This window comes from Petaurus breviceps, unplaced genomic scaffold, assembly GCF_028583685.1.
Source record: "Petaurus breviceps papuanus isolate PSGF00001 unplaced genomic scaffold, PetGlider_PUasm1.0 91133, whole genome shotgun sequence".
Classification (NCBI taxonomy): domain Eukaryota; kingdom Metazoa; phylum Chordata; class Mammalia; order Diprotodontia; family Petauridae; genus Petaurus; species Petaurus breviceps.
In genome coordinates, this window is record NW_027187419.1 from 95,211,029 (window position 1) to 95,235,663 (window position 24,635).

The window sequence follows — 24,635 nt, forward strand, 5'->3', positions numbered from 1 at the left end:
AAAAAAACAACTAACTCCTAAGTAGTGGTATATATTTCTGGGAATTTAGCCTTTAAATCTATTTTTGAAGTGAAGCAAAGGAAAGAATCAATCATCAAGCATTTATTAAGCACCTACTATGTGTCAGGAAATCTGCTAGATCCTGGGGATACAAAGACAAAAGAGAGAGAAACATTGCCCTCAATGAGTTTACCATTTTACCAAGAATGCAAAATAGATTCAAATTTTATTTTCCTCCTAATAAAACAGAATTAAAGGTCTCCTAAAAGGCCCTGAATACCTGTGGTATCTGACAGAACCAGATCAGATCATAAAGGATGGCTCATCCAACCCCAGTAAATTTTCAGTGGAATGGGGCAAGACTAGAGTCTGGACTGAAGTCCAGAAAGACTAGAACTGAATATAGTTTCTATGATTCTTACCCTCCTAATAACCTTTCCAAGGCTTTAGTCCTTAGACATTTTGGATCCAGTAACTAAAAGAAATCCCATAGTGTGTAATTGCCAAGGTAAAAATGTATGACTCTAAAATAATTTTCTGCATCCTTAAACTCAGAGTAATTTTGCCAGATGTTGCCATATATCTACAGAGCTTTAAATGACTGGTCAATCTGATCAAATCTGTCAAATAAATTGTGAATTTGAGGCAATTTTTTGACATTACGTAGAGCTATACAGAAGTTGTTTAAATGAATTTTACAAAAATCTTTTCAAATGCTCATGCTTTCTCTATCTTAAAGAAGACTTCAACAATTCCCTAAAGATGCCAAATACCCTATACATGCCTGTTTTTACGCGGCAGTTTTGAACTAAACAGGTCCAAGAAATAGTGCAGAGGGAGAAGACCTTCTCCTTTATTTTTTCACCAATGTTACTTATTGGATGACTAAGCTATCAGTCCCCATCAAACCAGCCAATCACATTTTCAGTTTCTTGCTATAGACTAGAGTGCTGGCTGACTGCAAACTCAACCAGCCTGTGTTAAAGATGCAGGAATATTAGCAGATGTTGGGGTGATGATGAACCCATGAATGGCCAGTCTCAGAATACAAAGGACTAGCCGCTATCTGTGAGCTGACATATAATAACTGAATGTTTAGTGTCTCCATTGTTCCTTTTAAGTTGAAGAAGGAAATTAAACCTGGGGTCTGGGCTTCCCCTAATATTGTAGTGTCTCTAAATGTCTCTTTCATATAGTGATGCAGGTTAGCTTTAGAGACACAATATGTGCTTAGGTATCTTGAGATACTAACATAGAAGCACTTTCACATTGCTGCTATTAAAATAATAGAGGGCAGGGTGCTTTGCTTATTGCCTTCAACAATTCCACCTTACACTTAGGGGTCAGATTGTCAGCAAAAATACTTCTATCTACAGGAAATAAAATCACTCAGAATATCGGTAATCATCTTTAGACTCAGTTTAAACAAGCAGTTTGAGACCATAAACCTTATTTACACTTAATGGAACTGTGCTTACTTGGAAAATAGGATAATATATTTAGGGAGAAGAAAGTGAATAAAAATCTAAAGCCAAAGAGACCTTTGAATTTGATTATTTATCACCAAATGTGCATAATTCAGATAAATTAATAACAATCTTAAAAAAATAATATGTTAAGCCCTGTCATTTAAATAATAGGGATTTTTCTTATAGATCCTTACAACTTTTGATTATTTTTGCTGTGATGGACAGTACATACTGGCTGGTGTTTCCATCTGCTTGACAGAGATGGGAAGAACATGAACAGATCATAACCTTTGACTATCTTGTTAAAAAATAGGATTAGTGATGGATAAAATTGCTAAATTGCCAGGTCAGACCTCTGTTATTTCCATTATTGGAAGGTAGCTGTGATATGCTATTTGGCCAGTCTTTTCATACATTTCTCTGCAGGTAACATGTTAGGAATGACAATAACAGTGAGCAACTTTGATACATTCTGTTCTGTTTTGCTCTTAAGGATGCTAGAGAGATGACTTCTGTATTTGTGACATTGTGCCTTATGGGCATAGCTCACTAGAAATTTATAATATTTTCTCTTGCATTAGTAATGATTTTGAAAACCAGAGAGATTGGCATGAAGAGTTCCTATATTTCCAGATACTTGCTAGATGTCTTTCTAGGAGGTATCTGTACCAACAAGAGGTTATTGTAATGCATTTATCTATTAACACATATAAAGCTAGATTTGTGCAGGTATAGCAAAAGGGACTAGACCTATGATTTAACTGATATCGGGAATTCCTGAATAAGGAGCCTCCTTCTGCCAGTGCTGGTCAGCTCCTTCGCTGCAGCTTGTCTTTCTTAGAGCAATGAGAGGTAAAGTGACTTGGCACACATATATCACGTAGCTACTATGTGACAGAGGTGGGATCTAAAACCATGTTTTCCTAACACCGAGGACAATCTTCTATCAACTACACCACTCTCATAACTTCACAGTCTCACACATGTTGTACAGACACAATAATAATTTGCATTTGCATGGAATTTCCTGTTTTCCTTTTCAAGTGGATTTGCACATTGCATCATTAGCAAAACTTCTCTATGAGTTATTGTAGCAACAACTCTGAAATGGATGCATTAATATTCGTCTTTTACAGAGGATGAAACTGAGGAACATGATGATTTTAGGGAACTTTCCCCAGGTCTCCTGGGCTAATTGGTAGAGGATTTGAAACTATATCTCAGGTGTTGTGACTCCTGGTTGGGCACTTTTTCATATAAAGCATGTTCTTTTTACCTCAGTGAAAACACTTTATCCCTAAGATAGGCTATTTGAATTTAATTTCCCAGTTTGCTGATCATTTCATATGAATTTACATACACAGTTTTGGCCAGCATTCTTATTGCATCTTGTTTGGGTATTTTGATTTTTCTCCCTACTCTATCTTTTTACCTGTGCTTCTATATTGTAAGATCCAGTAACTGTGTTAATGAAAAACAACAAGAAATTAGTCAGATTTAAAGGTTAAGCAATACAGAGAGGAGGAAGGGATACAGCATACTTAATGATGGAAACACAAATCTTGGAATATTTTTCAAGAAGGATTATGTGTAAGTTACTGCAACCAAGAGGCACTAAAATTGATACATTGACCACTAACATACCAAACGAGTATAGCAATTACAGTTCTATTTAGTAATAGCACACTAGTGCCCAAGTAGGAGCTCACTACTCTAAATTAAATTTACGTGCACTTGAACTGCTCATATTTGTGGCATCCTCTGCCAAAACAAATTACAAATGATAGGCTTAGGATTTTTTCACTCTAAGTGAATAAAACCTAAAAGTAAGAATTACCCCCCCCAAAAAAAATAAATGAAGGATTTAAGAAATCTGTTTCTAAACTTCATAAAAATCAACTCTTTTTCTCCTGATCATATGTGATATATGTCTTTCTTATGGATGACATGGATGGATATTAATTATTTTACCCTCATGACTGAATCATCTACAGATTTATATAATATCAAATATAACGTTGTGCTTTCTTTTCTCATGTCCCTAGATTTTGAAATTCTATTCCTTAGTTTCCTAAGTATTTGCCCAGGATTTTTCCTTCAGTGGGTGTGCAAAGGGTCTATAATGTTTCTGTCCTTGCTTCTTAAAACAATTTTTAATAATTAAAAACCTTTTAACATCTCCAATTTTTTCCTAATACTCTTTCTCTTCCTAGAAAGTCATTCCATGTAACAAATAGTATTTTTTAATCTTCAAAATTTATCAGCATATCAAAAAAGTCTGAAAATATGTTTAATGTTTCCCACCCATGTGTCTTTCACCTCTGCAAAGGGGAAGTTGGCTGTCATCTTATATCTGTTCTTTGGATACACTCTTTGTAATTTGTAATCTTGTGACATTCACTTTTGTTTGTTTTGTGGTTATTCTTTCCATTTAAGTTGTTTTAGTCATTATGTATATTATTTTCTTGACCCTGCTTACTTCACTCTCCATTATATCATGTAAATTGCCCCATGCCTCTCTTTATTCATCTTATGCATCATTTCTTACATCACAGTAATATTCCAATACATTCATACACCACAATTTGTTTATCCATTCTCCATTTGATGGGCACTTACTTTGTAATTTTTCCTACCTTGACCTCCAGTTTAAAAAAATGTAAGAACTGTCATGGCTTAGTTATTAACCTTTTCTGTTTCACCTTCAACCCTCAACTCCCAACTACCTACAGGGAGAATCATTGATCCCTCAAGCCTAAGGCTCTTGCTATCCTTAAATAAAAGAGAGTATATATTCTACCTTTTGCCAGGGCTTCTGAATGCTCTGAAGTTCAAAGAATATTTCAATAGGACACATCTCATTAGGAAGAATTTTAGAAACTACCCATGATATTGCATCTTATTGATACTTTATTTTGCCAAATAAATGGATCACTGACTGAAGCTAAGAAATGGACATTTTTAAATGTACATTTTTTTCATTGTTCTTATTTGGGGGAATGGATGGGGTGTGCTTCCTTACTTTTAAAATATCTTTTCTTGAAGTGTTTTGTCTTTATGTCACAGCCATCTAGTTCTCTTGACATTGACTTAATGGGAGTATGTAGGTAGTTATGGGGGCAGCTATGTGGTACAACAGATAAGTGCTGGGCTGGGAGTTAGAAAGACCTGAATTCAAATCCAGCCTTGGAAATTTCCTGTGTGACTTTGGGCAAATAATTTTACTTCTGTTTGCCATTGGAGAAGGAAATGGCAAGCCACTCTAGTATCTTTGACAAGAAAACCCTGTGGATAGAGGTCCACAGAGTCAAAAGGGCCAGAAATGAGTAAGAACAACTGAACAACAACACCGCTTTAGGTAGTTCACTGGCTACAATTTGCTATTGTCTCTTGACTAGCCTTTTGTCTGCATGCATTTATCTTCTGACCCTTTAATACCGTTATTATATATTATTATAATACTCATATCTTATATGAGTTTTCATTGGCAAAATACTACATGTTGCCCAGGACCATCATTTACCCATTACTCTTTAGCTAATAATCTTCAACTTTAATTTCTGTGGTAGGGGCAGCTAGGTGGCACAGTGAATAGAGCACTGCCCCTGGAATCAGGAGGACCTGAGTTCAAATCCGGGCTCAGACATTTAACTCTTGATAGTTGTGTGACCTTGGGCAAGTCACTTAACCCGAATTGTCCTGCCCTCCCCCCTCCAAAAAGCAAAAAAAAAATTCTGTGGTAAAAAGGCTTCAGTTTTGGCTTTGGCAAAAGATTCTATCTGCTTTGTTGAGGACTAGCCTATATAAGTGTGGAAAGGTTCATTTCCAGTATGTTGGCCACTTGGTGACAAAGGTCATGGAAGCACATGAAACAAAACAAAACAAAAAGACAAGATAGACTTTATCCCAGGAAAGGGAATGGGAGGAGGGGATGATGATGAGAAAATGAGTGTTTACGAATCTGGATTCTTGAGGTTGGGGTTGGATGATAGCCGTTAGGAGTCAAGGGAGAGTGAATTAAGGAGAGTTTATCTGGCCAGTCCCATAGATAGTAAGGTAGAGAGCATCTATGATGAGCCTGGCATAAGAGGTTCTTTATATGCATAATTTTAGGGCAGCATTCAAGCTAAACATTATTCAGCACATCATTGTATGAAACAAATGAAAGATGTCTATTCATTAATGACAGGTAGTTATCACAAAAAGAATTTAACAAAAATATATGTTTTAGTTACAGAAGATATATGAGGGAATTATTATCTTAATATAGCTGGTCTCACTAAATTAAAAAAAAATTGATCATCAGACCAGATGGAAAAGAGAACTTTCCTAGGACTTTGTAGTCCTCTACCTTCAACAGCTAAGTCTTTTTGTAAAAGAAGAAAAAGATACACCAAAGGATATTTTCTTTTTTTTCATTATCTTTAATTTTGGTGGGTTTTTTTTTTCAGAAAAAGAAATTTCCATTTCACTGGATATTTTATTTTGTTATATCCCTATGCAAAATAACATACTCTCTTTTTTTTCGTAAAGAGTATTTTATTTTTTCAAATTACATGTAAAGATAGTTTTCAGCATTCATTTTCACAAGCTTTTGAAAATAATTCTTTTCAATGATATGTTTTAATAAATTTTCGTGAATAAACAAAGTAATTGATCAATAAGTAATTATTAAATATCTAAATATGTTCCAGGCTCTCCATGAGGTACTATAGATATAAGTATGAAGAATGATATAATCCCTTCTCTCAAGAACCTTAAATTCTAAATGGGGAAATAAATGCTTCCAAAGTGGATGAGAAGTATAAGGTGTTTTAGAAGGGAGGTCTGTAGCAGTTGGGAGAATCAGAAAAGGTTTCATGTGATGCTCAAACTGCATCTTGAAAGAATAGGAGGTTACTCTGAGGTAGAGGTGAGGAAGGAGTGCATTTCAGGCATGAGGATGGCCAGTACAAAAGCACAGAGAGGAGACACTGCTGTGTGCGAGGAATAGACTATTGCTATTTCTCCTGCAAACTGAGATTATTATTAATTAAGCCAATTAACTTTTAATTGTTTCCTTGCTCTTCAGGAGGTAAGAAGCAGAAGTCATATGGATGTTTCAAGTAGTCACCAAGAAGTTGAAGGATATGAACAAGCAACCTCTAAAACACCTCAAATTGAGGTAAGAATTTAAGATAAGATATTCAAAGCTCTTTTGAGATTCTGTTTTATCATTTAATATTTGATTTTATTATCATTTACTCCACTTAGGACAATCATATCTGGAATATCAGTAACTCTCTCCCTACTTCAATGTAGGCAAATACTGGAAGAAAAAAAAACATGCCCAGACCCATTGATGTCATTTCATCATGAAGATTTGTCTGGCTTCAGTTTAAAGGAGTTTCAGTTCACAGATCTCTATTGTTACATAAGGCACTGTACTATGTGCTGTGTTTAAAAACAAAAAATGCAGAACAATCGCCTCATTGTGGGGGAAGGAGTGTGCATGTACATATATACAACATGTATAAATAAAATAATTTCAAGAGGTAGAGAACATTATCAGCTAAAGGGAAAGGAAAGGCTTCATATAGGTGGTGGTAGCTGAGCTGAGCTAAGAAGGACTTTCCTGGCATAGGAGTCAGCTTGAATAAAGGCACAAAGACAAAAGATAGCTAGGAGACCAATTTGACTGGAGTGTAAAGAGTTTTTGAAGTTGGGTAATAGATAAAAATATTGTAAAAACAGGTAGGAGTCAAAAACATGCAGAACTTTAAAAGGTCAGTTAATGATTTTATATTATATGCTAAAGGCAATAAGGAACAACTGAAGACTTTTGAGTAAGAGAATACAATGGTCAGATATGTGCTTTAGAAAGTTTATTCTGGCATTTGTGTGGGGCAGATGAAACAGAGAGGGAAGTCCTAGGAAGAGAGAGATTAATTAGGAGATTCTTGTAGTAGTATACAAGAGATGTAATGAGAATCTGAGCTAGGATCATGACTATATCAGCATAAAGAATGGAACAATTATCAGAGAATTGTGAAGGAGTAATTAATTGACAAGTTTTAGCAGTTATTTGGATCTGAGGGAAAGTCAAGGACAGACCTGGGATTGTGGGTCTACATAACATAGCTCTGTATTAGGATTCATGAATAATGATGATAAAATGTTAAAGGTTTGATTGCATCTCTAAGTATACATTGAAATATTGGATGAAAATTACAAACAAATCTCTTACATATTTCCACCTATCTATATACATTTCAGCAACATATTTCTAATATTTAAATGTTCATTTAAATTTATTTCTTCCACACAGGTCTCTCATCTTGAAAAACACACCCAAGAAATAAACCAGGCCTCTCAATCCAGTCAGTATGTTCAAGAAACAGGTAATAACTTCCTTCCTATTTTAGATAGATCATAGATATAAACATTTTCCTTACATGCACCAGCACTACATCATAATTGATTAAATTGATTAAACTATTGCCTCCTTCTACAGATGTATATTTCACTTACTCATTGCTAGTATAGTAATATTGATCACTATCAAACTCTAAAATTGTATACTAAGAAACTTAAGTATGAGTCATAGTCTTGAAGATGCTAAAACATATATGCATATAGACACATATATACACAGGCATGTAAATATGTAATATACATATGTAATTGTATTCTATGATAAATGTTGCAGTATGTTTTTATAATAGCACATTAACTGACCCATTTAAATAGTGACTGACAATAACAGTAATAGTGATAACCAATTCAAAGCCCTGCCTATCATCCCCGCCATGAGGGGAACATGACAGTAGCAGACTAAGAGAATGTTAGCCACAGAAATTTACCACAGGAACCGTCTATAGATTGACACCACATGGTAGCTGTAAAGAACTGACAGGGGCCAATTGCTGACCAATTGGATTCTGCTGGTGTCACTAATAGGTTAAAACTCACTTGTTATGAGGAAACTACTTCTATGGATCTAAGAAATCAAAGACCTGGCATAGTATTGCAAGTTTGAAGATACATCAGGAAAAATTAGATATCAATATCCCACCTGCTGTGAGTGCTTTGATTTAGTAAGACCAACAATAAAAGAGGGTAATCCTTAAGTGCACATGTACTAGATCACAGATATAAACATTTTCCTTACATGCGCCAGCACTGCATCATAACAAAACTAGAAAAAGTTCTTACTCATAGCTTGTACTGCTTTTTGTCAGTGTTCCAAGGTTTACAGCATAGTACAGGTTAATGCAAAACAGTTATATCTTTATTCCCATGTCCAGATTAGATGAAGTAAGAATAAGGAGTGCAAGGATTATTTCAGTCTGAAGAAGGAAGAGCTAAAGAACTTGAAGGCATTAAAAATCTACTCAATGGCACCACCTAGTAATGAAATAGGTGACCAAAAATGCCAGTGCACTGAATGAGTTTGAAAAAGAGAGGGCGATATATAGAATAGAATTTTGAAAAGCCATTTCATCAGCGTATATGCAACTACTTGACAAAGTTACAAAAAATGGATTTAAAAAAAATCTGGCTTCAGCTCTAACCATCGTGGATTAACATATTCTTACATAATATTTGATCAAGTATAGATCTTTCAGGGCCTGTATACAACAGTATGTACTGTGGCTATTGTCATGGTAAAAGCCATAGAAGGAAATATGGGACTATCTAGAAAAAACAATGACAGGTATCAAATGCTATCATGTCAGAAGCAGCTTAAAAAACTTTTGAAGACCTGCTGAAAGAGAATGGAATACAATTATCTAGCTACTGCATGTTGTAGAAATCTTCTACAAAATATAATCCTAAAGGAAAAAAGAAACATATATAATGGAATCCTGAAAATAAAAGTACATTAGAAATTATTAATACTCTTAATCAACAATTAATTAAAAGTAAAAACCAAAAGGTTAAGGCAATGTAAGGAATCAAACCAGCATAGAGAATGAAATTAACAATTCAACATCAATTTTTTAAAAGTATGCTGTAGAGCCTTGAGGAAATTCAAATAGAAAGAGAATCTCAGGGAAAAAAAAAACAAAATGTGGAAAATTTCCAGGCTCTCTGACTGAATCAAGTCCAGCACAATGAAAATGCAAGTTGAATATATCAAATAAGAAACAGAAAGCTAATGCACCATTATCATCATGAATGGAAGAAAAAAATTACCAAAGGAGGTGACAGACATTTTACCTTCTCTGGAAAACTAGAATGTAGTGGACTCAAGTAAGATCCATAATTATTGACTCACACATTTCATAGTGGTGAATAAATTACTAACAAAACATTTTACCCTTTGCCTTAGTGATATGTCTGATCCCATTTTTCTTGACAAAACATATCACATATTTATTATCAAAAGATGAAGAAATCATTCACCCTTCCAAATCTAGGACAATCACATGTTTATGAATTCTATATAAAGCATTTTATAACCTGTATCACTGAAAATCCATAAACCCTTCCAAAGGGGTCTTCCAAAAATTCTCAGTGGTATAAAGATTAATTTGTTATTGGTTCACTGATTATTGAACATTTATACTACTTTTATTGATTATCACCAGGCCTTTAGCTCAGTTTTGAACTCAGGGCTTACATACATTGTGACAATGTGTAAAATGGATGCAAACATAATGAAAATGCTAGAGTAATGGATGCTCATGTGGGAAACTATTCTCTATATAAAATCAAGCCTCATTTTCCAAATCAAGAGAAAAGGTTCATGCTAATTAACATTGCTAGACTTGTCAGACATGACTGTTAATGGTTTATCTCTGCAAAGAGACTCTTGAACAGCTAAGAACGAAGAGTAGAGCCAAATGGGCACATTATGCATGACACCCACATGAACTCAACCAGCAATATATCAACAATGAAATGTCAATCAAATGACTGATCCACTTGAGTTGTTTATAGAGTAGAGGGGTTTAGGATAGCCATTCTAATCAGGTCATTAATGCCAGAAATTTCAGAAAGCTTATCCTTAAGGAACTCACATATTAATCCAGATTATGCATTGAAGTGGTAGAAACTGTGTAGTATTTCATTGCAGGTTGAAAATGTAGCCTCTATCAGATATCTGGAAATATATAATCAAAAGGTTAAAATTATCAGAAGCTTATTATCTTTTATAAATGAGTAGTAACAAATCTCTGTATTATACATGGCCCCCAAATATCATTTAGAATACAATAAGGAAGCTGTACTCTAACTGGAACATCCTTGCAGATAGAACTGTAGTGCACAATTGCTTGGGTCTAATATTAATTTATGAAAATGCAGAACAGTGTTTTAAATAGCTGTCACCATATTAAATACATACAATATCCAAACAACATGGAATGAAAAGCTTTCAAAATAAAGTGTTCTAGCAGAAAAAAATTAAGACCATGTGGAAACAGGATGAAGTGAAGAACCCTTGCATAGTCAGAACATATTGTGGTAGTACAGATATAGGGAACACAAAAGGCAAGGGGGAGAGGAAGGAGTAAATAATCATTATTCAGCATCTACTAAATAGCAGGCATTGTGCTAACCACTTTTTTTTTTTTTTTACAAATATTGTCTCATCAAAACAACCCTGTGGCTTATATGCATATCCCAATTTTACAGCAAAGGAATTTAAGGCAGACTGAAGTGAAGTGTCTTAGGTCAAATTTGAACTCAGGTCTTCCTGACTCCAGGCCCAGCACTCTATATATTCAGACATTTCAAGACTACTGATTTCTTCTAGTAGTTTGATTATGCTGTTGTTATTGGACCTTCCTTTCATGAGCATCCTAATATTGTCACTTCCTTATTGAGTATAGCATCTCTCCTCTTTCTTTCTCTTTCTGCTCATCTTTAGTTACTAGCTTCTGGGTTTCATCACTCCTGGTGCCCACTGGCCAACTTGTCTCCTAACTACTAGGCTGTGCTGACTATACAAACTGTTTCAGAAAAAGGTCAAGTAACCATTCTTTTTTCATAGCTGGACTATGAACTATCACACTCAACCTTAGTTTTTTAGGCTCAAAAACCCTCAAAACCTCAAAAAAATCCAAACTAAGATTAATTCTCTTCTTTTGAACACTCCCTCTTTCTATCAGGATCAATGTCTTTCCAAAGTTTTTTTTTTCCTAGTGCTACAAAGTTCCCATTAACTCCTGCCTATTTCTATTGCCAAACTGTGTCCCCTGACACCAAACAATCTTGGGAGTTAACTTTCAGCAAGGCTATGTGGCAATGAGACACTATGGGTTCACTTGGTTCCATATGCCCCATGATCCTTTGGGTCTTGTGATGAAAATTAATACAAGAAATATCAAAACTAAGGGAAGATAGCAAAGTCATAATCCTGTACTTTCCCTGACTACATTCCTGCCTTTATCATGTCCATGTGACTAATAGAAAAATAGGCTTCAAGTAATCATTTATATACTGACTTACATAAACCTCATTCCTGTGAGGTAGTCACTCATTTCTATTTTGTTCATGAGGAAAATGTGACTTGAAGCATTTGAAAGATATGCCCATAGGTACACAGTTGCTAAGTGACAGGTATATAATTAAAACTCTTTTTTTCTGACTCAAAGTCTAGTTTGTGTTTTCCTTTTGTCTATATATTTCATATGCTAATCAAACCATTTCCTTGTGATTGTAGTGTAAATTGATATTTACATCTAATAAACTTAAGCAATATTCAGTCTTATTGACTAGTCTAAAAAATAGTGGCTAGGAAATAAGTACTACATTCATCGCCATGTGGAGAGTATGTAGATTTTCTTTTTTCCCATAAAATCAGTAATGGGAAAGGGCATTACCTGGCAAAATCTGAAAACTGAGGCTCAGTGGAGAGCCCTGGTATGGCTCATCCTTTGGTTTCACTCCATTAAAAAGTCAGCCCTTCAAAAAGGTAACTGAGAAAATCTCCTGGTGTTCTTTTGTGATTGCAGTTATCGACACACCTGAGGATGAAGAGATCCCAAAGGTTTCAACCCAGTTTTTAAAACAACACTTTGAAAAGACAGCCCAAGAAAAGATCCTTCATTCTGACAGAGATATGGCAACTCCAGCCAAACATGTTAAGGTAGGAGATTAAACCAGGATAGTCATTTGGAGGGATGGGAGGAGGGGTTAATAAACACATTAAAGTTCAGCTTAGAATAGGATATGCAGTGTTACAAATTATTGCATCTCTGTTCTTGTCTTCTAAGTGATTTTTAAAATTGAAAAACATAACTTTAAAAACTGGGTGCACACCACCAGGAAGAATATTGTTCCAACTAAGGTTAAAGACAGAGAATGCTTAGTACTTTTCTTGTTGAAGAAAATGTAGTTAAAAGCCTTGTACTTGATAGGGGTTGGGGGAGGGGGTAGAAATCAACATATCGCCTAATGTGAAATTTGCATAACTGTTATGCCCATAGGTAAAATAATAAAATGTACTTTAAATGACTTTCATCTACTCCTTTTTATAACATCTCTGTTTAGAATCCTGGGCAAATTTTTGAATTTTCTATTTCTTTCCTTTAGATGATTTTTTAATGACAAATTAAGCAGAGGTAGAAAATACCAGTATCTTATATGGAATGTGGAAATGTTATGAAATGAAAGTACGGAATGTATTACACATACAAACTAACTATTCAATGTCAGTAGAATGTAGCAGGAGAGAAATAATATTGAAATCCACACCTATGTAGCCATTTAAATGGAGTATGTTGCCTACCTAATGCCCAAATGGTGGTAATACCATAGCAGGCCACTCTGTGTGGAAATGCCCTACAAAGCCTCTTTTTCTCTTTCCCTCTTAAAACATAAATTTTTGTTCCCTAAAGATTGACAGTGAATATAAAGAAACTGTGTGGCCACCTCCAGTTATCACTTCTGTAGCTGCCAGTGCTTCAGCCAGTCAAAGGCAGGATACGTCGACCATGAGGCACACAGAATACAGATCCACCTCTTCATCTTCTGCACAGGTTAATGCCATGAATTTTGGAAAGACAGAAGATTTTCCTCCTCCCCCACCTGAAGTTGTACCAACATTAGCAGATAGGACAGAATTTTCCCAGTCCCCTGAATGCCCTAGGCCCCCTGGAAAATTTCCCATCCCCAAAGATTTATATTCCAAGCAGAGAAATTTATATGAATTAAATCGCTTATACAAACACATCCATCCTGAATTAAGAAAAAACTTAGAAAAAGATTATATCAGTGATGTTTCTGAGATTGTATCTCATCAGGTAGACACAGGAGACTCTGTTTCAGCAGATGTGCAGCAAACCTGCTATGTTTTTGAAAATACTGGTGGCAGCAATCAAAAATGTCTGAACCCTGAAAGAGAGTTCCTTGAATGGGATGAAATTTTGAAGGGAGAAGTTCAGTCCATGAGGTGGATTTTTGAGAACCAGCCTTTGGATTCCATCAAAGATCAATCTCCCAGTGAAGGCAACAGAAAAAAAGGCATTGCTGATCAAGAAATCATTGCTGGAGGAGATGTGAAATATGCCAAATGGATGTTTGAAACTCAACCAATTGATATGTTAGGGGTTCATTCTTCTGGATCCACAGAAAGTGATTTGAAAGTTCCAGAACTAGCCAGGGGAGATGTGCGCACAACCACATGGATGTTTGAAACACAACCACTAGATTCAATGAACAAAATTCATCAGGACCAACAAGAAGAGTCAGAAGCAACTGCCATTGAAAATATAACTGGAGGTGATGTCAAGACTGTGAAATACCTGTTTGAAACTCAGAATCTTGACCAACTTGGGCAGCTCTATTCAGTGGATGAAGCCAACTTACTACAGCTCAGATCTGAGCTAAAAGAGATTAAGGGGAATGTAAAGAGAAGCATAAAACATTTTGAAACTCAACCACTGTATGTTATCAAAAATAACTTAGGGCAAATTCTTGAGATTAAAACTGTTCACAGGGAAGACATTGAAAAGGGGGATGTGAGAACAGCACGCTGGATGTTTGAAACGCAACCATTGGATATGATTAACAAAGATGGTACAGAAGTTAAAGTTGTCCGTGGAATATCCATGGAAGAAAACATCAAAGGTGGAGTAAGTAAGGCAAAGTGGCTGTTTGAAACCCAACCTCTGTCATCCATCAAAGAAGAATCTGAAGTGTCCATCATTGAAAAAGAAACTATCATAGGTACTGATGTCTCCAGAAAGTGTTGGATGTTTGAAACTCAGCCCTTAGATACCCTAAAAGAAACTACTGATTCAAATCCTTTGCCAGCGGAAGAAATAGTAGGTGGTGATGTAAAAGCTACCAGGTACTTATTTGAAACACTTCCAATGGATGTTTTAAAAGATAGTCCAGAAGTTGGTAAACTTCAAAAGATAGTGGCCTCTGAAGAAGAAAAGGGAGACGTGAAGCACCAGAAATGGATTTTTGAGACTCAGCCTCTAGAAGAGATTAGAAAGGGGGAGAAAGAATATATAAGGACAGTTAAACTTGAAGAGATTGACAGAGGGGATGTTAGAAGCTATACACATATCTTTGAATCAAACAGTTTAATTAAGTTCGATGAATCACATAAAATACAAGTGGAAGGAGTGACCAGAGGTGCTGTAGAGTTCAATAAATCTCTCTTTGAGACAACTCCCCTGTACGCTATTCAGGATCATCTTGGAAGATATCATGGAGTTAAAACAGTTCAGCAAGAAGAAATTCTAAGAGGAGATGTGCGAAGTTGTAGGTGGCTATTTGAAACTAGGCCTATAGATCAATTTGATGAGAGTCTTCATAAATATCAAATTATCAAAGGCATATCTACACGAGAAATACAGTCTGGTGACGTGAAGTCTGCTAAATGGTTGTTTGAAACACAGCCTCTAGATTCTATTAAATATTTTAGTAACATGGAAGATGAAGAAAGTAAAAAACAGCAAACTACGGATGTTATTAAAGGGGATGTAAAAACCTACACGTGGCTGTTTGAAACCCAGCCAATGGAGTCCCTTTATGACAAGACAGAGTTAATGACTGACAATGAAGAAATTCATAAAGGAGATGTCAAAACATGCACTTGGCGTTTTGAAACTCAACCACTTGATGCAATAAGAGATGACTCAGAAACAGTAGTTAAACTCCAAACTGTAAAACAGGAAGACATCCAAGGAAGTGATGTTCGCACAGCCTGCTTTCTTTTTGAGACAGAAAACCTAGACAACATACAAGGGGAAGAAGGAAAGGAAATCAAGTCAGTGGAAGTGGATATTCAGTCTGGGGATGTTTCTAGCATGAAGTACAAGTTTGAAAATCAATCCTTGGATTCCATAAGTTCCAGCTCTGAGGAAGTTTTGAAAAAGATCAAAACCCTACAAGCTGAAGATATTCAGAAAGGCAATGTTTTAAATTGCAGGTGGCTCTTTGAAAACCAGCCTATTGATATGATAAAAGAAGGCCAAGAAGGTGATGAATTAGTCAAGACAGTGACAGACATACAAGGTGGGAATGTGAGAAAAGGGTGCTTTATTTTTGAGACTTTTTCTTTGGACCAGATTAGAGACAAATCCGAAGAGATCAGCACTGAGAAAACCACTAGCAAAGATGAAATAATAAAGGGGGATGTGAAAAACTATAGAATGCTATTTGAAACCCAACCACTCTATGCTATTCAAGACAAAGAAGGGTATTATCATGAAGTGACAACAGTTAAGAAAGAAGAAGTGATTCACGGAGATGTGTGTGGGACCAGGTGGTTGTTTGAAACAAAGCCTTTAGATTCTATTAATGATTCAGATAATGTATATGTTATCAAATCAGTCACACAAGAAGACATTCAGAAAGGAGATGTTAGTTCTGTCAGATACAGATTTGAAACACAACCACTAGATGCGATTTCAAAAGAGACAAACGTAATTGTCCCCACTATTGACCGCATCCAGGGTGGGAATGTGAAATATCATAAGCAACTCTTTGAATCTGAAAAGTCTGATAAGAGAACATATGTTAGAACAGTTAGTGTCAATGAAATTCAGCAGGGTAATGTTAAAACCTCTACTTGGCTCTTTGAAACTCACACCCTTGATGAGTTGAAAGGAGAGGGGTCAGAATATGAGCATATCAAGACAGTCACCAAGGAAGATGTGCAGAAAGGTGATGTCAAACAGGCAGTATGGCTTTTTGAAAATAAGACTTTAGATTCTATTAAGGACACAGATGCGTATATCACAGAAATAACCAGGGAAGAAATCCCTCCTTCCGATGTCAAGACAACAACATGGCTCTTTGAAACAACACCCCTTCATGAATTTAACGAAAATAAAGTGGAAAAGGAGGAAATTATTGGAAAAAGCATTAAAGAAACCTTAGAAGAACTATATTCACAGAAAGTGATTGAATCTCATGGAATTATCATTGAAGCAAATGAAGTTGGGAATGTCCGGATGGCTAAGTACAAACTAATGAATCAGGAATCTCCTGAAATACAGAAAGAAGAAGTTATTAGAGGTGATATCAGAACTATAATGATGAACCTGCTTTCTAAAAAAAATGATGCCAAAAAAGAGATTTTAATCAATGAAGAAGAAAAGGGCAATGTTAGTTTGACCAAAGCCCAGTTATTAAACAGATCTACAGAAATCCAATCTGAAAAAGAAGAAATAGTGAGAGGGGATATACAACAAGCAATAAAAAACTTGTTCAGTGAGGAACAATCTGTAAAACAAGGCATCATAATTCAGGAAGATGAAAGAGGGGATATTAACATGACAATCTATTGTCTTCTTCACGAAAATGATAATGATAACAAAATAGAACATGAAGAAATAGTAGGTGGAGATGTAAAACGCACTATTCATAATTTGTTGTCTTCTGCTGCAAACCATGAAATAGCCAAAAAGACTAAAGTAGACGCATCAGAGAGGGGAAACGTTCAGTTTTTCACAACATGCATAGAAGCTGGAGCATTAGATTACCTCAAACTGCTCCAGACAGGGTCAAACGAAACACTTACAGCTGAGAAACAAGGAGAGGAAGAGATAATTGGTGGTGATGTTGAAGGCACAAAGTTGTTACTAACGAAAAGGAAGTCTCAAATTGAACGTACTGTTAATGAAACTGACATCATCCCAGGAGATGTGCATAATACAGTTAAGGTTTTCATGACAGAACCTCAGAGTACAGCCTGTCAGGTGCCTAAGGAAGATATTATAAAAGGTGATTTGAAAGCAACCCTAAATTCCCTCAGTGAGGCCATAAATCAGAAAACAGTTACAAAAAGGGAAGAAATTATGAAAGCTGACATGCTTGCGACATTGAAGTCTCTTCAAGAAGCAAGCCACCAATGGAAAGAAACTGAGAAGCCTGATATTATCCCTGGTGATATTAAACAAGCTATTGAATCTCTTGAAAAAGCAGTAAACACAAAGACTGAAATTCTTAAAAAGGAGCTTATTCGAGATGACCTTGAGGCAACATTAAGAGTACTGAAAGATCAACACTCTTTCAAGAAGATAGACAAAGAAAATGTAATAAAAGAAGAGATTCAGGCTGTGAGGCATGATCTGGTAGATTCCACTGAAGAACACAAAGACCCAAACAGGCAGGTACCCACTGCCAGGGACATAAAAGGGTCCCTGCAGCCAAAATCTGAGTCATTTGAACAAGGAGCCCAATACCAAGATAAATTGGGAGTGCATGAACAAACGGCAGTCAAATCTTTTCATGCATATTCAAAAGGAGATCATGGTGAGATTATTCCTCCAGAAGCCCCCAAAGGCACTGTAAAAATTGTCATAGGTCGTGACCAAAACTATGATGCCCTTGAGAAGAGCCTCCAAAGATTGTGTGATTCACCCCACAATAATGTTGAAAATTCAGCCCAGGATGGGCATCAAAACAGCATCAGAGCTGATGCATCAAGAGGACAGCATCTTAGAAAGGAACATGTGAGGAGCCAGGCAGCTTCTTATAGCTTAGTTCAGAAAAATGTAAGAACTGAGAAATCAGAGATGGATGCTGTACCAAAAAAGGATGATGCTTTTAGTGCTGCCTTGACTACCAAAAAAATGCAGGAGAATCAGATGTGTGTGCTAAGCAGTGACCAGCAAACCAGGGAGTCTTCCCATGAAAAAAGTCATAAAAGGACTAAAAAGACAAAAATAGCAACAGATGCACCCAGTTGCAAGCCTCCTGCTATCCCCCACCCAGTTAGCATCCCAGTTAATGACAATAAGACGTGTGAAATGACTGGTAATAATCAGAAGGAGATTTTACTAAAGGAAGAAATGAGACAAGCACAGCATGCTAGTGAGGCTTTTCAAAGGAATGAAATGAACCTTCAGCAAACGCAGCCTTTTGTTCCTTTGTTCCTCAAACAGGATATTCAAAATGTGTCTGAAGAAAAAGCCACAAAGGGAAACCATGGAAAATTTAAAGCAACAACAGAAAGGAATAAAAAGATTGATGTTCATCAGAAAAATGAGAACTTTCAAACAAAGATGGATGCCTCAACAAACTTAAAAGTGACTGTGGAAAAAAACTGGAATCCAGTCAAATTGGCTGCTGTGAGTAATATGACTGAAACTCATTCCTCCCTTCCACCTCCATCTCCACCTCCACCACCACCTTCCAATGCATCATCTGAAATTGAATTTCCTCTTCCTCCTCCACCTCCTTTAGTGATGTTGCCTGATAAACATGAGTTTTCTTCATTGCCATCCGCAGAAAAGATAAAGGTTGAATTTGATGGCTTTCCCTGCCTCCCTCCCCCACCTCCACCAGTAGATGACAAAAGTGAGGGAGAATGCCCACCAACCTTTCTGCCTCCCCCACCTCCTCCACCACAGAAACCCATACATCTTTTTTCTCCTACAATTCAAACAAAAGACCATGAAGAGAATGTTCAGCAACATTGCCAAGAGGCAGTTCAAACTCATTCAAGGGCCAGATCCTTAACAGGAAAACCAACAGCACTTCCACCTTCTCCCAAGTTCCCCAAACCAAAATTCTTCAAACAGTTACATGAAAATGAAAATAATATCAATCCAAAAATGCAGCTACTTCCTCTCCAATCAAATATAGGAACTACAATGACCAAAACAAAGGAGCAAAATATATTGATGATGAAGAGCACTGTGGAGCACACCCAGACAAAGGAGAAAATGTATGCTGAGACTTCTGAAGAAAAACAACAGTTGCTCACTGCTGAGTCCAGGAAGCCTTCTATTCAGACTACTCAGGAAGCATCACATCCCAAAGAAGAAAAGATCTCACCTCTTGTTAAATGTCACTCCCTTCCTTTAGATTTAGAACAGACAAGCCCTAAGCCATATATCAGAAAATTCAAAACCCCTCTAATGATTGCTGAAGAAAAATACAAGCAGCAAAGAGAGGAAATTGAAAAACAGAAACACCAAAGCTCTTGTCATCACATAGTCAAAACAGAAGGTCATAATGGGATTGAAGCAGAGGCTGAAATGAAAACACCATCACAGAAGTCAAGGAAAGAAGATTCCTTGCCTACGTCAGCCACAGAGGTCACACGGTCAAATTCTAAGCATCAAGTCAGTCTCCAAACCAAAGAGACTTCTAGTGAAACCCAGATATCTGAATCATCAGCAGCGTCATTGGCCACCCAGAAGCTCCACGGTGTCTTGGATATATCCATGGACAAAGAACACGGTCAAAAGGAAGCTCTCCAAGGTTCAAGAGACATTGTGCAACATAGTTTAGCTCATCAAATGGAACAAACACACCAAGAATATACTTCTCATATTAGAGAGCAGGGAATTAATGAGAAACTATTGTACTTATCTCCAAACAAAGCTAAAAGTGTCAAGTTCCCCACGTTAGAGCTAAGCTTAAATAAAATACCCCAAGATTTCAAGATTTACCAAAAACAACCAATACCTAATGTTCAAACCGCAGCTAAACAAGAACACCAGGAAAGACAGAAGACTGAAATAAGTACAGCTATTAGAAATGAGCAAAATACTGCTGAGGAATGTTATCAGTTGCATATGAAGGAAAAAAGAGAAATTAATAAAATGCCTTCCAATTCCTCAGAGAAGAAACAAGAAAGAGAATCAAATAACATTTCTAAGAACCCCAAAGAAACAATGGAATTAGCGGGAAAGAAAGCTTTAGCAACTCAAGAAGAAAACCAGAGACAGGTAGTGGTTGTGCCAAAACAACAAAAACTAATAGCTGAAAGAAAACAAGAACACCTTAAGAATAAATCATCAGAGAAAGTAGTCCACCAGAAAGTTATTGACACACACATTAACTCACTGACACAAAATTTTCAGCAAACACAGAATCATACTTCTGAAAGTAAAGCCAAGCTTAAAAAATTACCCCAGCAATATAATGGTCTGAAAGAAGAATGCCTCACAATTAAGGGCATACAACAGAAACAAGCCCCCCCTAATACTAAAGATTCCAAGGAAGAGATAACACAGAGTAAGATTTTACTTTCTTCTGTTCAAAGTTCCCAGCATGATGATGGAAAATGCATTGTAAATATATTGGAGTTCTTGAGAAAACGTGAAGAACTACAGCAGGTTCTGTATCGAGTAAAACAATTTGAAACAGAACCAAATAAAAATAATATTAAAGCATTTCAGATACTATTGGATATTATCCCAGAATGGTTAATGAATGAGGAAAGAAAAGAATATGGAATTCGCATTGCCATGGATAATAATTTAGAAAAAGTAAAAGAGGAAATAATCCATATTAAAACTGAAGTGGAAGAAATGCTTATTTCTTGTGAGAACACCATTCAAATGTGCATGAAGTCGTCCAATGCAGGAAAATTGAGAACTGAACCTCCTAGTGAAGCATCTGCCCAAATATCAAACATTAGTGCTGGTTCTAACAAAAAAGTCCAGAAGGAGGAGAAAATTATGAAAGGAAAAGAACCTTTTCAAAAAGGGAAATCTCATTCCAATGGGGCGTCTCCTCAAATAGCAAACATTAGTGTTGGGTCTAGCAAAACAGTCCAGAAAGAGAAGAAAATTATAGAAGAAAAAGAATCTCATCAAGAAGTGAAATCCCAACAGGAAATCAAACAGGTAGAATGTAGAACCATCTCTCCATATTTAAAACAACGATCACCATCACCTACTTTCATAACAATTGAATCTACTGCCAGAAAAACAGAGACACCTACTTTGAACAGACCCTCTTCAGCTCCTGTGAAGAAGGAAAGTGTGCACATTCTTCCTTCCCGAAGCAGATCCACAACACCACCATCCAGAGGACGCCAGGCATCAACCTCTCCTTCTCCACCAAGAAGCCACTCTGAGCAACTTGCCAAGCTAAAAGACACCACAGCAAAATTGTCCCAAAGGACATGTCACTATCAGTCAGTAACCCCAGGTCCAATTCTAGAGAAAAGAGCTGAAATAGTCAAGTCTCCTGCGACACTGAGACGTCAGATTAAAACAGAAACCCCAATACCTATAAATGTATCTCATGTTACAGCTAGTACAGTCATTGAAGCCAAGGAAGCAGAAGAGGAAGTCCAGCAAGTAGAGAAAAGAGCAACTTATGTTCAAAGGGATGGAGTCAATATCACAGAGCACATGGTACCAGATACAGAAAGTTTTGATTCAATCAAAATCATACACAAAGTTGAAGTCCCACAAGTAGGCTTGTCAGGGCACTCTAAAGTATATGAAGCATCCAATCAAACAGTTCATGTGGCTGAAAATGTAGTCAAGAGCCATGAAAGTGGAACAAACAGATGGGTAGAGAAATTTCAGAATGACCCAATTTTTGAAGCAAAGTCAAATAGAAGAGTTCCCACAAATGGTGAAGTAAACCATAACTTAAGACAAGAAATGCATACCTTTAGCAAGAAGGGATTTGGGTTAACGGCTATGGAAAGTGAAAGCATAAACAGCAGTTTCAGAAACTTTTCTTGCGCTAGTTCCAAAGATCCCCAGAACAAAGTTCCATATAAACAACCCACAGGGTGCTCTGAAGAAAAGACTCTAAGAGGAGGTTTTTCAGGAGCAGATGCATATGAAAGTAAAAATGTTGGCTCAAGGACAGTAGGCTCTGCAGCACAAAACTCTGAAGCAGTTAAGTCTGGCTTTGACTTCAAGCATGCCCCACCAACCTATGAAGATGTCATTGCTGGCCACATTTTGGATATCTCTGCAGAAGATTCACCAGAAGTTCTCCTGAGAAATTTCCAGAAGACATGGCAGGAAAGTGAGAGAGTCTTCAAAAGTCTAGGATATGCTGTTTCAGATACCTCGGCCACTGAGATGAGGAGTAGTTTCCATGAGGAAGCTGCTTTTAGAAGTGGTAAATGAATCTGCAAAGCATGAGTTTTGAAGCATGAAGAAAAATTAACCAATTAGGGGCACATGAGTCCACTAACCAGAGTATTTTGCATTAATGAAGTGTGTGCATATATTAAAGCAACATAACTCCAAACTAACAAATGTGTTTATTACTCTTGCCTTCTCACTTTGTCTTGGTTGGCTTTTACTATAATACCACTCCGTTTCCAAAGACATTGGACTTAGGGTGAAACAAACCAGTAAAAGGGTTGGTTTTTAAAGCGTAGGTTTGCTAAGGTAAATAATGGATTTGAAGTAGCAGCACATGAGAAATAGCAGGCCAAATATAATTATCATTGTTCAATGGGGGAAAGTACTATATTTGGAATCAGAAGACCTAGATCCAAACTCTAGCTCAGTCATTTATTCTGTGTGAACCTGAACAAATCATTTGCTTATGTAGTTCTCAGTTCCTTCATCTGTAAAATGTGGGGCTTCTAGATGGCCTCTGAGATTCATTTTTTCTCTCCATCTATGATCCTGTGATTCCTCTAAGGTTCCTTTACACTCTGAATCTCTGATCCTATGAATTAAGAGCAAAATGTTGGCATTTCATCTTTTAGTGTTTTACCAATGATAGTGTTTTATCAGTATATTTTAGAAAATACTGAGCAACATGCCCTGACCTACTGTTGACATACTCTTAACTGCTGGAGTTAAGTGGTGTTTGTGTTGAAGTTCAATACAGCCTAGTAATAATCCAAGAAACAATTTAGAATGTTCATATGTGCTTTAAAGTTTCCTATTGATCTGTTTCTCTGACAAAAGGATAAGTAGGACTTGAATTAGACCTTTTATTTATTTACTGTTACAGAGCTTGTTTAGGATAGACTGTAATGCCACTCTCTTTTTGTCCTGAAGCACCAATTTTTTCATCCTAAATCAAGATTAAATTTCCCAAAAGGCCATTCTCATGCACATGAAATTATATGCTGTGATAAGGGGTTGTTTCTAGAGATAAATTTGTTCTGTACTTGGACTTTGGGTTTTGTATACTCAGAGCCACTTTAAAAAAAAAAACAATTAACAACATTTCACATGCATTAAAAAAAGATTTTATATGATTAGCTAAAATCATTATTGTAGTTAATCCTGTTGGCCAGATTGAAAGAAATATCAAATTTAAAAATGAAAACTGTAGAAGCACTAATAATAATTATGCCCCTATCATATTTGCAACATATTGTGTAGTTTAACAGGTTAATGTGGTTCCTTGATGTGCTTGCTTCTGGCATAATTAAGCAAAGCTGCCTAATCAATTTCAGAGGCCCAACTTCTGCTCAGAAACACATGGCAAACACAAAGAAATAGGTCTTAGAGGAAGAATAATACTATACTTATCTGGAACTCAAGTAAGAAGCAAATATTAAAAATAAAAGATATCTTAGCAGGCAAGATTGATACCACAGAATCCGCTCATGAAATTGTATCTACTTATAGGAGGGGTTTTGGGGTATGGGGACTCACTCAGAGTCTCTTTAATATTTTCTGCATAATTCTATAACTTTATTATCATGTTTCTCAGCACAGATCAAATTGAAACTACAAATAGAAGAGGCTTAGGGGTTGTTACCTACTTTGTATGATAAACAGCAAGGAAAGGAACCTGAAAAATTATAAGAAACAGACACAAGAATTTAAATGGCCACTTACTCTTGGGTAGAAAACCCCCACATTCAAAAAGGCCATGAGGGTATTTCTGTATTTATAGTACAACTGCTATTCAAGATAATACCCAAGTTCCAAATTATCTATCATAGAAGGTTTGGGAGTAAATAGTACATTTTAGAAACATCTTTTTATTTCAATTGATTAAATTAACAGAATGTATTATTATATACTACCCTAAGTA

At 36.3% G+C, this 24,635-nt stretch overlaps 1 protein-coding gene across 5 annotated transcripts in view; it reads left to right on the forward strand.

Moving 5' to 3' along the window:
• XIRP2 (xin actin binding repeat containing 2) overlaps window positions 1-24,635 on the forward strand; it is a 421,126-nt gene that overhangs the window by 390,290 nt on the left and 6,201 nt on the right. For 2 of the 5 annotated variants that reach the window (XM_069079909.1, XM_069079911.1), the window contains 4 exons: window positions 6,541-6,633; window positions 7,777-7,849; window positions 12,413-12,546; window positions 13,298-22,745. In XM_069079909.1, coding sequence (XP_068936010.1) covers window positions 6,541-6,633; window positions 7,777-7,849; window positions 12,413-12,546; window positions 13,298-22,745 — 9,748 coding nt within the window. The remainder of the gene's footprint in view (window positions 1-6,540; window positions 6,634-7,776; window positions 7,850-12,412; window positions 12,547-13,297; window positions 22,746-24,635) is intronic. The other 3 variants (XM_069079910.1, XM_069079913.1, XM_069079912.1) reach the window with 3 other exon arrangements.